The sequence below is a fragment of the Theobroma cacao genome, chromosome 3 (genome assembly GCF_053813885.1).
Source record: "Theobroma cacao isolate CCN51 chromosome 3, ASM5381388v1, whole genome shotgun sequence".
NCBI classification, from domain to species: domain Eukaryota; kingdom Viridiplantae; phylum Streptophyta; class Magnoliopsida; order Malvales; family Malvaceae; genus Theobroma; species Theobroma cacao.
In genome coordinates this window covers 41,444,145-41,457,781 of record NC_142641.1, presented here as the reverse complement: position 1 = coordinate 41,457,781, position 13,637 = coordinate 41,444,145, and the positions used below count along the sequence as shown (strand labels likewise).

The 13,637-nt window shown below is 37.8% G+C and overlaps 2 protein-coding genes across 2 annotated transcripts; one reads left to right on the top strand and one right to left on the bottom strand.

The window, feature by feature from the left end:
• The first annotated feature begins 1,114 nt into the window (after positions 1–1,114).
• Positions 1,115–3,877, top strand: MGL (methionine gamma-lyase). Its single transcript, XM_007039332.3, has 3 exons — positions 1,115–1,808; positions 1,933–2,334; positions 3,152–3,877. Exons 1-3 carry the CDS (start codon positions 1,424–1,426, stop codon positions 3,727–3,729), a joined length of 1,365 nt encoding a protein of 454 aa, XP_007039394.2. The 5' UTR covers positions 1,115–1,423; the 3' UTR covers positions 3,730–3,877.
• A 4,758-nt stretch (positions 3,878–8,635) lies between these two features.
• Positions 8,636–10,808, bottom strand: LOC18605976 (cytochrome P450 78A9-like). Its single transcript, XM_018117954.2, has 2 exons — positions 9,680–10,808; positions 8,636–9,433 (listed from the first exon to the last, which is right to left on the bottom strand). The coding sequence occupies exons 1-2, from the start codon at positions 10,649–10,651 to the stop codon at positions 8,813–8,815; spliced, it is 1,593 nt and encodes a 530-aa protein (XP_017973443.2). The 5' UTR covers positions 10,652–10,808; the 3' UTR covers positions 8,636–8,812.
• Positions 10,809–13,637: the final 2,829 nt, after the last annotated feature.

Sequence of the window (13,637 nt, the reverse complement as noted above, 5' to 3'; positions counted from 1 at the left end):
TAGACTTTTCTCCTTTCCTTATCTATTTCACTCATGCACTGAATATAGCCAAAAATATGTGTGCATGTCTAGATATATTTGAAAAGAATACCTATAGGCATATGAGCATTTGACTTATTGATTAGTGTATAATTCTTTACTTAAAGAGCAAGGTTTAAATTTGTCTTCCTAAGTCCAAAAAAAAAAGGTAAAATACTTTTACCCTTTTAAGTTTTAACCGAAATTATATAGAGGTTCATTAATTTTTGAAATGGATACTCTGCCCAAAAAAAATATTTTTGATTGGATATGTAGGTCCAACCGTTAGTATGTCTATCAACTTATTGATGTGGTAAGAGTAAAAAGATAATTTTATCCTTAATTAATTTTTATAATTACTATTATATAATTTTATTATTTTTATTAATTAAAAAAGCTCCCTATCTAGAGAGCATCGGTGTTCTGCTCCCCTTTCTTGGGGAGATAATATTTTAATCTTTTCACAATTTCTGTTAATGATGTTTACACTTTAGGGGAGGAGTATTTATTTTGAAAATTAATAAAATTTTGATCAAAACTTAAGATATAAAGATATTTTATTAAAAAAATACCTACAAAAAAAATAATGAATTAATGAGAAAAGAGGTCCGTGGAACGGAGTTGGTCAAACATTTTTTAAGGTATGCAAGTACATGTTGGCCCTTCAAAAATATTATTGCTTGTTGCCCAGTTTCATGGATTTAACAGTTATTGACCTGCCATATGAAGCTGAAGCATACATAGACAGATAAGATTATTTATTTAATACATAAAAGGTGATAGTATAATGTTTTTCAAGTATAATTAGAATAAAATTTCAACTTGATTCATCCAAATCTGGTAAAAGTTTAGAGATAAAATTATGGGGACCTTTGATCCATGTAGTAACATTTTAACCCCGTATTTTTGGGTATATTAGCTTGCGGTTCACTCCTGCAAGGTTACTTTAGGAAATCAGTCACTGTCTTAGAAAATTCTTCCAACTTTGTTGTTAATTCTCTAGGCAGAGCGCAACTCATCCCAGAAAACGGTAATCACATTACAAATCCGAATCCTAATCATTTCCTAATAAAAAAAGCCGACTAGATTCAATGTACTTTATTTCAAGACAAAAAAATGTAGGTAACGCCACGCCAGATAATCTTAATTTTCCATTAATTCTTTCTTTTGCAAAATCTCTAACCCCCACCATTTTCTCTCGTTTCTCCGCTTATATATAGCTTCCGATCCCCACTTCTCTTCACCACACCGCTCTTCAATTCCCTGTCACCAATCCTGTTTAGTCCTTCAATTCTGCTATCACCGATTACGTCCAAACAAGCCCACCAACAAAACCAAAAAAACATATAAAAGACTCAAGGGGAAGTTGGGTTCATTCTTCATTTCTGTTCCACGAGAATTAATTATGGCGGAAACCCAGAGCCGTGGCTTTGTTTTTTCCGGAAAGAAGAGAGCTGCGGGGGATGATGACTTCGACGGGGATGATCTTTTCATGTCCAAGAAATCAATGTTGCCAACACTGGCACCAGCATGGGAAAACGACCCTGCCGCTGCATTAGCCAGCGCGCGGCATGAATTCGGTGAGCATGGTGGCGTTAACATGTCCATCGAGGCCTCTGCCACCTTCACCGTCATGGAACCTGAGACCATGCGCCGTATGTTCGCCGGTGAACTCGGCCCTGATCGTGATTTCTTCATTTATAGCCGTCACTTCAACCCCACTGTCTTAAATCTTGGCCGTCAGATGGCAGCCCTGGAAGGAACCGAAGCTGCCTATTGCACTGCTAGCGGTAATTTTTCTGTTACACCCGTTATTACACGTAAAAATCTAATTAACATTCTTATCAACATTGTTAATTTTGTGGTTAATTTGATTTCGTGACGCCTTAAAAAAAAAAATTGATTTCGTGACAGGTATGTCTGCTATTTCTTCCGTGCTGTTGCAACTCTGCAGCAGCGGCGGACACGTGGTGGCATCGAGGACTCTCTACGGGGGGACACATGCACTTCTAACCCATTTCTTGCCCAGAGCATGTGGCATCACAACCACGTTCGTGGACGTCTGTGATCACGAAGCAGTGAGAAATGCCATCGTCGGAGGAAGGACCAAAGTTTTGTATTTCGAGTCCATGTCTAACCCAACACTCACCGTAGCCAACATTCCGGAGCTAAGCAGGATAGCACACGAAAAGGGGACCACGGTGGTGGTAGACAACACCTTCGCTCCCATGGTTCTTTCCCCTGCTCGGCTTGGTGCTGATGTGGTTGTCCATAGTATCTCCAAGTTCATCAGCGGTGGGGCCGATGTTATTGCAGGTGCGTGTTGTCTCGTATGTTTCTATTTTTACCGTACACGTGTCAGGCATTCATCCCTCTGTTTCACGTTCGAAACAGTGACATCAATGACGTGTGATCCTGTGATTAATCAAGTTGAATGGTGGGTAATGAAAAAGATAAATATGTTTTGACTGATTCATAAGATGGGAAACAAATAAGATTTCTGGTATGGAAACAAAAACTCTGAAAAGAATTGACTAGATAATTAAATAGAAAAACATGCTTCGGGATAGTGGGGGCAACTTATCTCGTGAATGATGCTTCTACTGATGATCAGTTGCAAAGCAGCCAATTAATGGTTAAGTTTCGTTTTCCAGCTAGCTTTTATGGCTGATAAGGATATTCTCCTGCATTTTTACTAATTTCAATGTTTCACCGATAAGATCATCATCATGTTGCATATGATGATGTGTGGTGTGCGTTCAGTTCCTCCTTTTCTTTCCCTCTTATGGATAAGCTTTCATGTGATGTGTTTTGTCTTTTGTATTTTTTTCTGATAAATTCTGTATACCAACTTAAAGTTCCAAGGCTTTAAATTGACATTTCTAGTTGAAAAGAAAAATTAAGCATCTTCTCTACAAAATTTTTCAATAATTATTTTATCCTCATGTTTTGCCTAGTTAACTTCTAGGCAAAACTGGCTAGTCAAAACCATTAATTCTTGTTAAATATGAAAGCTCTTTTTAATTTCATTTCTGAACACGTAACCTTAGCATTCATATCAGTTTATTGATATTGGAATATACTATCATTGTCTGCTTATCTTGGAAGTGTCCACCATTTTGGCAATCCTCAGGTGCTGTTTGTGGTCCTGCAAGCCTGGTGAACTCCATGATGGACCTTCATCAAGGTGCTCTGATGCTTCTGGGCCCGACCATGAACGCCAAGGTGGCCTTTGAACTCTCTGAGAGGATTCCTCATTTGGGCCTGAGAATGAAGGAGCACTGCAGAAGAGCCTTGGCTTTTGCCACTAGAATGAAGAAATTGGGGCTCAAGGTCATATACCCGGGCCTCGAGGACCACCCCCAACACAAGCTATTGAAGTCCATGGCCAATAAGGAATATGGGTTTGGCGGGCTTCTTTGCGTTGACATGGAATCGGAAGAAAGAGCCAACAGGTTGATGCACCACTTGCAGAACTATACTCAATTTGGTTTGATGGCGGTGAGCTTGGGTTACTATGAGACTCTAATGTCTTGCTCCGGTAGTAGTACAAGTAGTGAACTGAATGCTGAAGAGAAGGCCCTTGCCGGCATTTCGCCAGGGCTGGTGAGGATGTCGATTGGATACATTGGGACACTGGAGCAGCGGTGGAGCCAACTAGAGAAGGCGCTTTCGAGGATGCAGGAATCCACCTTATTCAATAAAAACTGATGGTCTCTAATGTTCAATAATGGGTTGGTCCCTAGTTCATGTATAGAAGGTTTCCCTTTGTGTTATTTCACTTGTTAGATGCTGGACCTTTTGCATAATATAACGTTTCTTAATTTTTAATAAGCAAAAAAAGCTTCAACTTCAACAAGTCTTTTCTGGATGAGAACAAGATTGAAGATATAATATGATATAACCATAGAGTTACTCGGTATGGAGTCATTGACAACAAAGATAACTCCCTCAGCCATAGCCATCACAGGTCTCTTTTCAATTTGATTTTGCCCGTATTCAACTCTGAACTTTCCTATCTTCCTAGCATTTGTGTCCAAAAGAAAAAAGAAGAAGATTCCCTGAATCCGCTATCTAGTGTCGATACGTGGCCTAATGGTCTTTTCCTCCCGTTACTTTCTTGCCGCCGGGCCCAGCATTTGTGTTATGCCGCAGCCTACAGTTAAAATTAGGCTACTAGTGAGAGCCGACTGACTTTTGCTCAAATTAGGCTAAATGTATAAGATTTAAAATTCATCAAAATTTTCATTTCAAGATTCAAGAATTATTTTATTTAAATTAGAATGTAAATTTTTTAATGATAAAAGTTAATAAATTATTATTTTTAAAATTAAGATATTTAGATCTATATTTATTAAAAATAACTTCACCTAACAATCATTAATCGTATTAATTATATTTGTTAACTTTTGTAATTAATTAATTTTTTAAAATAAATAAAATTTAAAAGACTACAGTTTAATGTAAATAAAATAATAAATTAAATCTTAAAAAAAATATTTGAAGAAATGTTAAATTATATAAATAAGCATTTAGCCTTAAAGTCGAATCAACATATGAAGAGGGTAACGGCCGGAATATGGCCCAAAGGGATAGGCTTTCAAGCAATGAAAATGTTTTAAGTCCTGAGTCACAGATTTCACTGCCCTATCTCTTTGGGCTTGGAACCCAAAGAAATAAGAGCTAATCGAGGCAAGGACCACTCCCTCTGCCAGCATTCACCCAATAAGAGAAAAAGGACATGAAATATATATAACATAAGAAAATGCTTTGTAAAAACTTAGCCAGCGACTCTTATGCATTGGTAGATGTCAACATCAGTGGTAAATTATTCTTGCTAAAGTAAAAGTAACAAGCTATATGGAATGGAATACATGAAACTAATTTTCAAGGTTCTTTTAAGTAATTAAGGGATTTTTTTTAATTAAAAGAAAAAAAATTCAAATTTTATTTTTTATGAAGAAAATCACACATCAATCAATGAATCAAATTCTTGAATGCAAATAATTAAGTAATTTAATTATCGTCTAATACCAAAAACAAAAATACTTTCCTTCATGATGATATGGATAATATATATTTTTAAAGTGATCACTAAATTGACTTGTAATTCACTCATATAGACATTTTCCACACACTAATTATAGACCTAAAAAGTTTAGGCCTATAGTTTGGAAAATCTCGTCCTAAGATTATAGCCGTTCTGGTTATGGCATCAACAAAAGTGATTTTGGTTAAGAAAATAATCATTACATAGTCTACAGTTGCAATGTTTTAATATAACATAAATCATCTTCAAAGGAATTTCAAGCAAATTTAATTATGTACTTAAAAAAAAGTGCATTATCCCCAGGACAAGAATTTACATCATTCAGTCAGCAAAGTTTCCGTTGAATGCTCCATTCAAATATTAATCGGTTGGCTGTGGCTTGTCAGTGCGCATGATCACCCGCAAACCCGGCATATATTCCTACTTCTCTGCTCTCTCACGTTATTATTATTATAATGAAATTACCAGTTCAATCTGCTTGACGTCGTGCCCTTGAACTTGATTGTGTTTTTCATGGATAAATCTTTGGTGATGGATGAAGGCAAAGGACTGTATGTTTCACCTAATTGCTTCACTCATAAACTTCCAGATTTCCCTCCTTCAATCACAATGTTTGCCATATTAACATTATCTCGATTAAAATACAGCATATGTCAAAATTATTGCATTTAATTACATGTTGATCCATTACCAATATATCATCATGATGATCATATATCATATGGCAGACAGTGCTTTAAATTCTTCCAATATATAAAGTTGTAAACAATAATTTGTGAAAGAAAGTATTAACTAGCGACAAGGAACGAGCATCTAGGCTTTAGGAGAGAACAGTTTCATTTGCCTTGTGATTTCATATCAATTTGAATGGAATGAAACTAAATTGGTGCAGAGAATTAGACAAAAGAAGGCAAAAAAAAGGGTCTTACATTTCCTTATCTACAATAATGCATATTGATTTATTGTGATTATTCTTCTTCTTAATGAGAACATTGTGGGTTTCTTCTCCCATAAGATGTAACCCCAAAAGGAATGAATATGGTCATCATCAATCAAGCAGGGGAGGACCATGGTGGGACTTGTTAAGAAGGACAATGCGTGTTCAAAAAGACAGCAAAATATCAGCCATATATATAATAATTATGCAAGCCTTAGTTAGCCCAGTAGTCATCCTGTGCCGATTATTTGAAGTCTTATTTTTGTCCCCATGCTTTTCTGGGTATCTCTCTATCTCTTTGGGTACATAATCACTTTAGCAAATCTGTACGGCAATTCCCCCTCGTAATCATGGTTTGATCCATCTGTACTAGGATCTCATTTGGTAACCACACCTTGCTCTGTCCCGGGGATAACAACGAATCAATCAAGATTTTCATGTATGGCCCATGTAGAGACACGAGCATGTGTCATTATGAACATAACATTTCCAATCGCAAGAGATTCAGAAATCAAGAAATAGTTGTACTACTCTAGGATTTGAAGTGGCCAAAAAAAGCTTTGGATTTACATTTGATTTGTTTTATCAGCTGATCCAGCTAGGCGGGTGCATGAAATTAGGACGTGTGAGAGTGATGTGAATGCACCGAGCCAAGGCCAAGAGACATTGGTTTAACCGAAAATTGGACATTTTCTATATGCTTTTGCACACAAGAACGATTGGCTTTTTCTAACTTGGGGTTTTATAAGGCGGCTATTATTGCAACAGACGGGGAAGATCACAATCAGTGTCTGGGGCAATAGACAAAAGTTGTTTCAATGTGAAGTACTTTTCACGAAAGTACCATTAGTGTCTTTCGATCCATGTGCATTTCACGTGCCATCGACTAGTTGCTTGTCATAAGCGATGGCCCTAGCGAAGGGGAAGAGCTTTGGAGAGGCCCCCGAACCCAAAGTTTAGATAATGGAAAAACTCACGAAGACAAAAAGGCAAGGTCGTCTATGTACTTGTGTTTTCTAAAGATGATAGCAATTGTTCGTCAGTAACATCAAAATCGTGCTTTTTATCATTCTTTTTTCCTAAGCTAAAAAGGAAAAAGGAGACCGGAAATCGTATATCCCCTCCAGTCTCCAGCTCTCTGCTCTGCCATTTTCTTCTTTTGAAAATGAAAATTCATTCATTTTATTTGCATACATGATATAGACAGAATATCCATAAATAGATGGATAAATAAATTAAAATTAGTCATGTAAAACGATACATGCAACCCTATAGTACTTGGTCAATAAAAATCACTTTTCAAAAAAAAAAAAAAAAACCCTATAGTACCTGGACCGGAATTTGAATATAATTAGCTAATCAAAACTCCTTTTGGTTATTTGTCACCTTTGCATGTAGTTCTATATATGTGAATTCATTCGAGTTCTAAAGATATGGTTTAAGGTATGGTTCCAAGAAAAGAAGAAGGATAAAGTTTTGCAGATCAAGAAAAAACAGTACTAGCTACAACGTTGTTGAAAACCCAAGAAGAAATTATAGTAAAAAATACAAAAATAATTGCTACATAAAATTCCACATATACCACCATGTTAATTAACTCCCCACTTCTGAGATTTTGCCTAACTCAGATTATTGGGGATTTTCTTCAATAGTTAAGTCACACAGTAAAACGTAGCGTCTTCTTTCTTCTCATAAATCTCTCTCCCTTTGTCTTTGATAAAAATCGAGATTTGATATTTGAAAATTTGGATACAACTATGAAATACCGGCTAAGCGCGTCAGTCTAAGAGTAAGGGCTATATATATTGGCTTATAGCAATGGAAGGTTGTCCGTTTTTCCTGTATTCTTTCTTGATCTGTCACACTGGTTCATCTTTATTGTACTGAATAGGATAGATAAGCATCCAACTAATGTTCCACTCTTTTAGCTTCCTGCTGCATCACCTAACCCTTTTAGCTTTTCAATATAGTATAATTGGCAGCCTACAGCTGACAGAAGACAGTATTAGTCCTTTTTTACACACATTTGGTCGTCATATATATTACCTGCTTCTTGAAATGCACAATGTTGTCCACTTTCGCTTCTCCTTGTTGTTCCATGAACGGTTTAAAAAGAAGGTGTCTTGGACACTTTTGTGCAGAAAAGGAGAGCTGTTATGTTTTATTGAAAGCACATACATGCGGCAACGTGAATAGCAACAAGATGACTCTTATAGTGAATTGTGATGTCTGCATCAAATTTCATGGCCCACTGCTAAGGAAACGTATATACTACTACTAAGCAAAGTAATTAGGCAATCAAATTAAAGCATGATGAGCAACATTTTGGGCCTGCTGTTATTAATTAGGGCTTAAATTTTGTCCTCCTTTTTCGATTGGATTAAGGTGAACAGAAGCCAATCATGGGGAACCCTGTTGTGCTCATTTGTTGTCACCGTGGTGGATATTCGATCCGTTTAGGAATGAATATTCCATTAGTGGTTTAATCTTGTGAATTTTCTAAGCTGCTGCTTTTGGAATAAGAAATGAAACCCAAAAGATCAAAACCATATTTCAGTTAAATAGTTCTAATTTATACATTGCCGTGGCTCTAGCTTATTGTTAGATTGTCCGTATGATAGAAAAGTAGGTTAAGATCAACACACGGCGCATTGACATTTATAGAGAGAAACACGTGCTATATGTACATTTTTAGGTCCAGCATATCTAACAGGTTGCTAATTAAGGATAATCGCTTTTGTTGCGATTGAACACATCACAACTTGTACGATTATCGTTTCAAACGGTTCTCACTTGTTTTCTCATTTTTATCTGCGCCTAGGGTGCACCTTGACCTTCAGAGGATTAGCCATTTCACAGGAGAGCCTAAGCGTTTCGGTGAGATCAACAGGATTATCATCTGATTGCACCCACTCAAACTCGTGCAACAAGGAGGCGACCCAGAAGCTAACAGTGGCCAAACCCAAAGTCTTTCCGGGGCAACTCCTGCGGCCTGACCCAAATGGCGCCAGCCTGAGGTCAGACCCCAACACAGAGAACTCCACGTCGGCTCTGTCCTTGGACACGAATCTCTCCGGCATGAACTTGAGTGGGTCCGCCCAAACATCTGGGTCCCTGGTGATGGCCCACATGTTAACCATGGCTGTGGTCCCAGCGGGCACGTGATATCCATCAATAGCAGTGTCTGTGATTGCCAAACGGGCCCATGATAGAAGTGGGCCAGGTGGGTGCAGCCTGAGAACCTCCTTCACCACTGCTGGCAGGAAAACCATCGATCGAATGTCTGATTCCATCAACGGCCGTGATCTCCCTACAACTTGATCAAGCTCGGCCTGCACTTTTGATTGGATTTCAGGGTGAAGCACCATTCTCGCAAGTATCCACTCTATTAAAACCGCCACAGTATCAGTTCCCCTAAAGATCATCTCCTGTGTAATGAGTATAGCATGATTAGGAAAAACCGTTTAAATTTTTAATCAAAGGAAAATGCATATATTATAGGAATCTAATCAACAAACTGATCCCAAAGCATTATCAGGATTCCACCTTTGATTCCTTTCCCATACTATGTCACAGCTAGATAACATCATGCAAGAGAAACCAAAAACATGCATATCATAATAAATGCTAACTGTTGCTTTATTAATTATCATGACAATCAGATTGTTACTTACCCAGAGAACTGCAATCATATCGTGGTCTGAGAGTCTATCAGGTCCATTCAGAGAAAGTAAAACGTCCACAAAATCATGGTTTCTTTTCCCAGTTTGGTGTTTATGTTCTTGAATGATTCTGTTAACAAACTTGTTCACTTTGGGAACTAGTTCGGAGCATCGAAGCCGGATTTTTTGAAGGTCTAAACCAGCAAGCCATGGAAGATGATCAGACCAATTGAGCTTCCCTAGTAGGTCGTAACCTTCTTCAACAAGCTGGCTGAGTTCTTCAGTTTCACTATTTGAAGAACCCAGTTGATATTTAATACCAAACACTGAGCACATCATGTTGTTAAGGGAAGCTTTCTTGAGTACATCACGTACAGAGAACTCTCCACCGCGATATGCAATTACAGACACCATTTGGGAGGCGATATCCAACCTCTGTGCTTCGGTGGAGCTGATTTGTTTAGGACAAAAGAGATGTGTTGCAGCAATTCTTCTTAGGGTTCGCCAGTAAACTCCATAAGGAGCAAAACCAATCGCTCTGTTGAACATTAAACTATATGCTGACTCTTTCACTGGACGATCAGCGAAAACAGAACTGTTAAGAATCTCTTTGGCTACAACAGGGTTGCATGTAATGATAACCCGTGTATCACCCAAGCTAAAAGCCATGAGCCGCTTAGCACCAAAAGACTTGGCTGCAGCAAAAAGCTTGCGGTGAGCCAGGTTAACCATGAGGTCCATGCTTCCAAGAACCGGGAACCCTCGCGGCCCTGGAATGATGTTATTGGGTTTTGTGGATGCTGCTCTCTTTCGCAACCAATACTTACCCCAGGCAGGGCCTCCAGGGCACTTCCAGAAGCACAGTGCCATGGCCAGCCAAGCCATGCAAAGAAAAGGAAGAAGTAAAATGGAGTCTAGAGAGGAGAAAGTTTGGCATTTGGAAGCCAGAAACAAAACCCAGAAGCAATCAGAGTGTTTTGCCATTGGAGAAGGAAAATGGGCGATGTTTGTTAATTTGGGAGAGTTATGGGTTTCCTTTTTTGGGTTAAACCATGAAATCGGAGGTTTGCTTATATAGAGATTTTGTGGACTATAGAAGTAACGGTTAAACAGGGCGTTATGAGTTTATCAGCAGTATAACGGAAATAAACAAATGAATGAAAGTTAAAATCGAAATATCAGTGTGCGCCGCCACTAGCATAACGGAAAATGAGATTTGAGGAGGGGGCCATTGCCCCATGCCCCACGCTGGTTCTAGCTCGCGTGGTTGATTTTCTTGGAACAACATAGGCCATAGCCCAGCCAACTAGCAATTTTTGTGGAAGCTGCCATCTTATTCTAGAGCTATCAGAAATCAATGCCTCTCCTCTACGCATCGCTCTCAGAATTTAGGCATCCGCTAGCTAGTGGTCCTGATCCTCCACCTCCGGGCCACATTTTGTCAAATATCACTTGATTGTATACCCAATTTTAACTAGTAGTTTCTTTCTTTTATCATGGCATAAACACAACACTACCACATCGACATGAATGATGAGCAATGAGTTATTAAAATTTCATTAAAATTACGACTTTTTTTTTTTACCATTTAGTCACATCACTCAAGTTTTTATTTGATAAAGAACAGAACAAGAATGACCAGAATTCAGAATCAATCAGTTTAACATATCATTAATAGCAGTTAGTAGTGGCATGTTAAGTTTTAGGCGGTTTAGTTGAATAGAGTAAACTCAAGTGATATTCTATGAAAGTGAAAACATAACATCTCTTCTCACTTAAGGATTTTTTTTTTAATTTATTTTCATGAGAAATAACTTCAACCATAATTCGGATAGTCATTTTCAGACGTCGGTTTGAAATTAGATATATATATATTTTTCATTTAAGGAGATTGATTTTAACCTTTCATGAGTTTTTCTTAAAATGAGAAAACAAGGAATTTAATCAGCACGCACTTGAAAGTGAGAGTGGGCCGAAGATCAATAGCCACAAAGATCTTTGATGTTAAGGGGCTTTTTACAACAGAAAAAAATCTTAAGCAGCTCAACAAAGTTACTTGACGTTAACACATGTCTGGTGTCTATGCTATCGTGTCCCTCAGTTGAACCCACGAATCTGGCATGGATTTAGGCACTAACCCCAGTACAGCGAGTAGCCAAAGCCCACGTGGACCTGCGGGTCGGAACGCCACGTGTTCCATGCATCCTCAATTTCCTTTCCCCTGCACCAAAGCTTCTGTTCATGACTCCACGCGTCTAAGGTCCCATGAAAGGGCTTTAGGACACCCACCGTCCCTTTTCCCGTTGTTTTGTCTAAATCATGTGCCCTTGAGAGAGCAGGGACATTGTTGTCATATTCAAACATAGGACAACACAAAATAATAATCCAAGGACCAGTCTGAGTCATTTCTCCCCGAGGTAGGTCCCACTTGAAAATCCACCCCCGACAGTTGGTCCCAGGTGGTCAAAATGTAAGCTGATTATTGGGAGTTTTTACACATTTTAAAACAAAATTGTTAGCTAATGCTGCCTAGTTTTCTTTTGATGATCCGAGACAGACAAAATGTTGCATAGGGGAAGCCAATTATCCCCTTAATGTTCCTTTTTTTCTTTTTGATTATGGAAATGCTTAAATTTTGTTTACATCTATACATGGGCTTGTCAAAATCCTTCTCTTCGCTCAAGTACATTTTTAAATAATTGCTCTTTTGCTTTCACATTGTTTGTTTAGATTCTGATGGGAATCAAATGCTGATAAATTAGAATGATCACCCTATGGAGTTCTCCTTGTGGTTTTGTCCATAGCAAAGGATTGACTTGAATGAACTCGTTCCCAATTTTCTAGGAAAGGAAAACAGCCCTCTTCATTGAACTTGATGATTTCTATCTCAGGAAAGATAATTTTATTTACGCTTGCCTTTTCTCAATTCTCAATCCAAACGCATGATCTCTTTCCTTTTTCTCATATATGCATTTGGAGAAGTTCAAGAAAGATGGAAAAAAGTTATCTTGAAAATTCGCTGCAAAAACTGCAAGCTTAGAATATTGTTCATTAGGTGTGTAACTAAAGTATTTGATAAAATGATGTCATTAGAAGCTCTTATCTACGTGTCTTGCACTTAAAGCACTTGATCCCATGGCCAAAGCCAAAGGTGGGTATGGTTCCTCAACTTTTATATTTCTCTAGTAGTGCGCCTTGGATCGTGCCCTCTAGGCTTTAGGGCAATTAAACAAGAAAGAAAGCCATCTTCCAATGCTTTTTTTTTTTTTTTGTCAATTTTCACCTTCCATCTTCTTGTAGCAGCCACCTTGCAGCAATCAAAGGCTTGAAACTCAGACACAATCCTGGCCTTAAAGGTGGCAGGACTTGATATGAATTTAGGATCAATATTTCGCAATGAGGAAAGTTGCAGAGGTAAATTATGGCTAAAATGTGGAAGGAAATTGAAAGGGGAAGTAAGGATAACAAAAGAAAATCCAATTCTGTGGTGATGTTTGCAGCATAATTGGAATAAGATTAAGTGCTTCATTCAAAAGAATCATCAATAGCAGATGCCAGCATAAACAAATAACCTTAATTCATAAGCTGTTGGTTATTATAGAATACTACTATACAAGAGTTGTTTATGCGGAGGTGCAATTATGAATCTCAAAAATATCAATTGCCACAAACTCTTTTAACATTTATATAATGTGAGAGTGACTTAGGAGAATCAAATATATAACATATTGCTAAATGGTTCTTGAGTTTTGAGCAACTCAACAGTATCCTGGATTCTGTTTGAGCTACTTCAGTGTTCTACATGGAGCAAAGAACATTTTACATAATACATTCACATCATATTCCTTCAAGAACAAAGAAGATTTTGATGCTAAAGGAGCTAGGGTTATTGATTATAAAGATAGTCCTTGATTAACAGGCTTTTAATCATTATTTACATGTTACAATTAGTTGATCGACTGAGTCAATG

Coding starts and splice junctions, on each gene's coding strand:
- MGL (XM_007039332.3), top strand. CDS start 1,424: ATGGCGGAAACCCAGAGCCGTGGCTTTGTTTTTTCCGGAAAGAAGAGA. Junction 1,809..1,932: donor TGCCTATTGCACTGCTAGCG/GTAATTTTTCTG, acceptor ATTTCGTGACAG/GTATGTCTGCTATTTCTTCC. Junction 2,335..3,151: donor TGGGGCCGATGTTATTGCAG/GTGCGTGTTGTC, acceptor GGCAATCCTCAG/GTGCTGTTTGTGGTCCTGCA.
- LOC18605976 (XM_018117954.2), bottom strand. CDS start 10,651: ATGGCAAAACACTCTGATTGCTTCTGGGTTTTGTTTCTGGCTTCCAAA. Junction 9,434..9,679: donor ATATGATTGCAGTTCTCTGG/GTAAGTAACAAT, acceptor CTCATTACACAG/GAGATGATCTTTAGGGGAAC.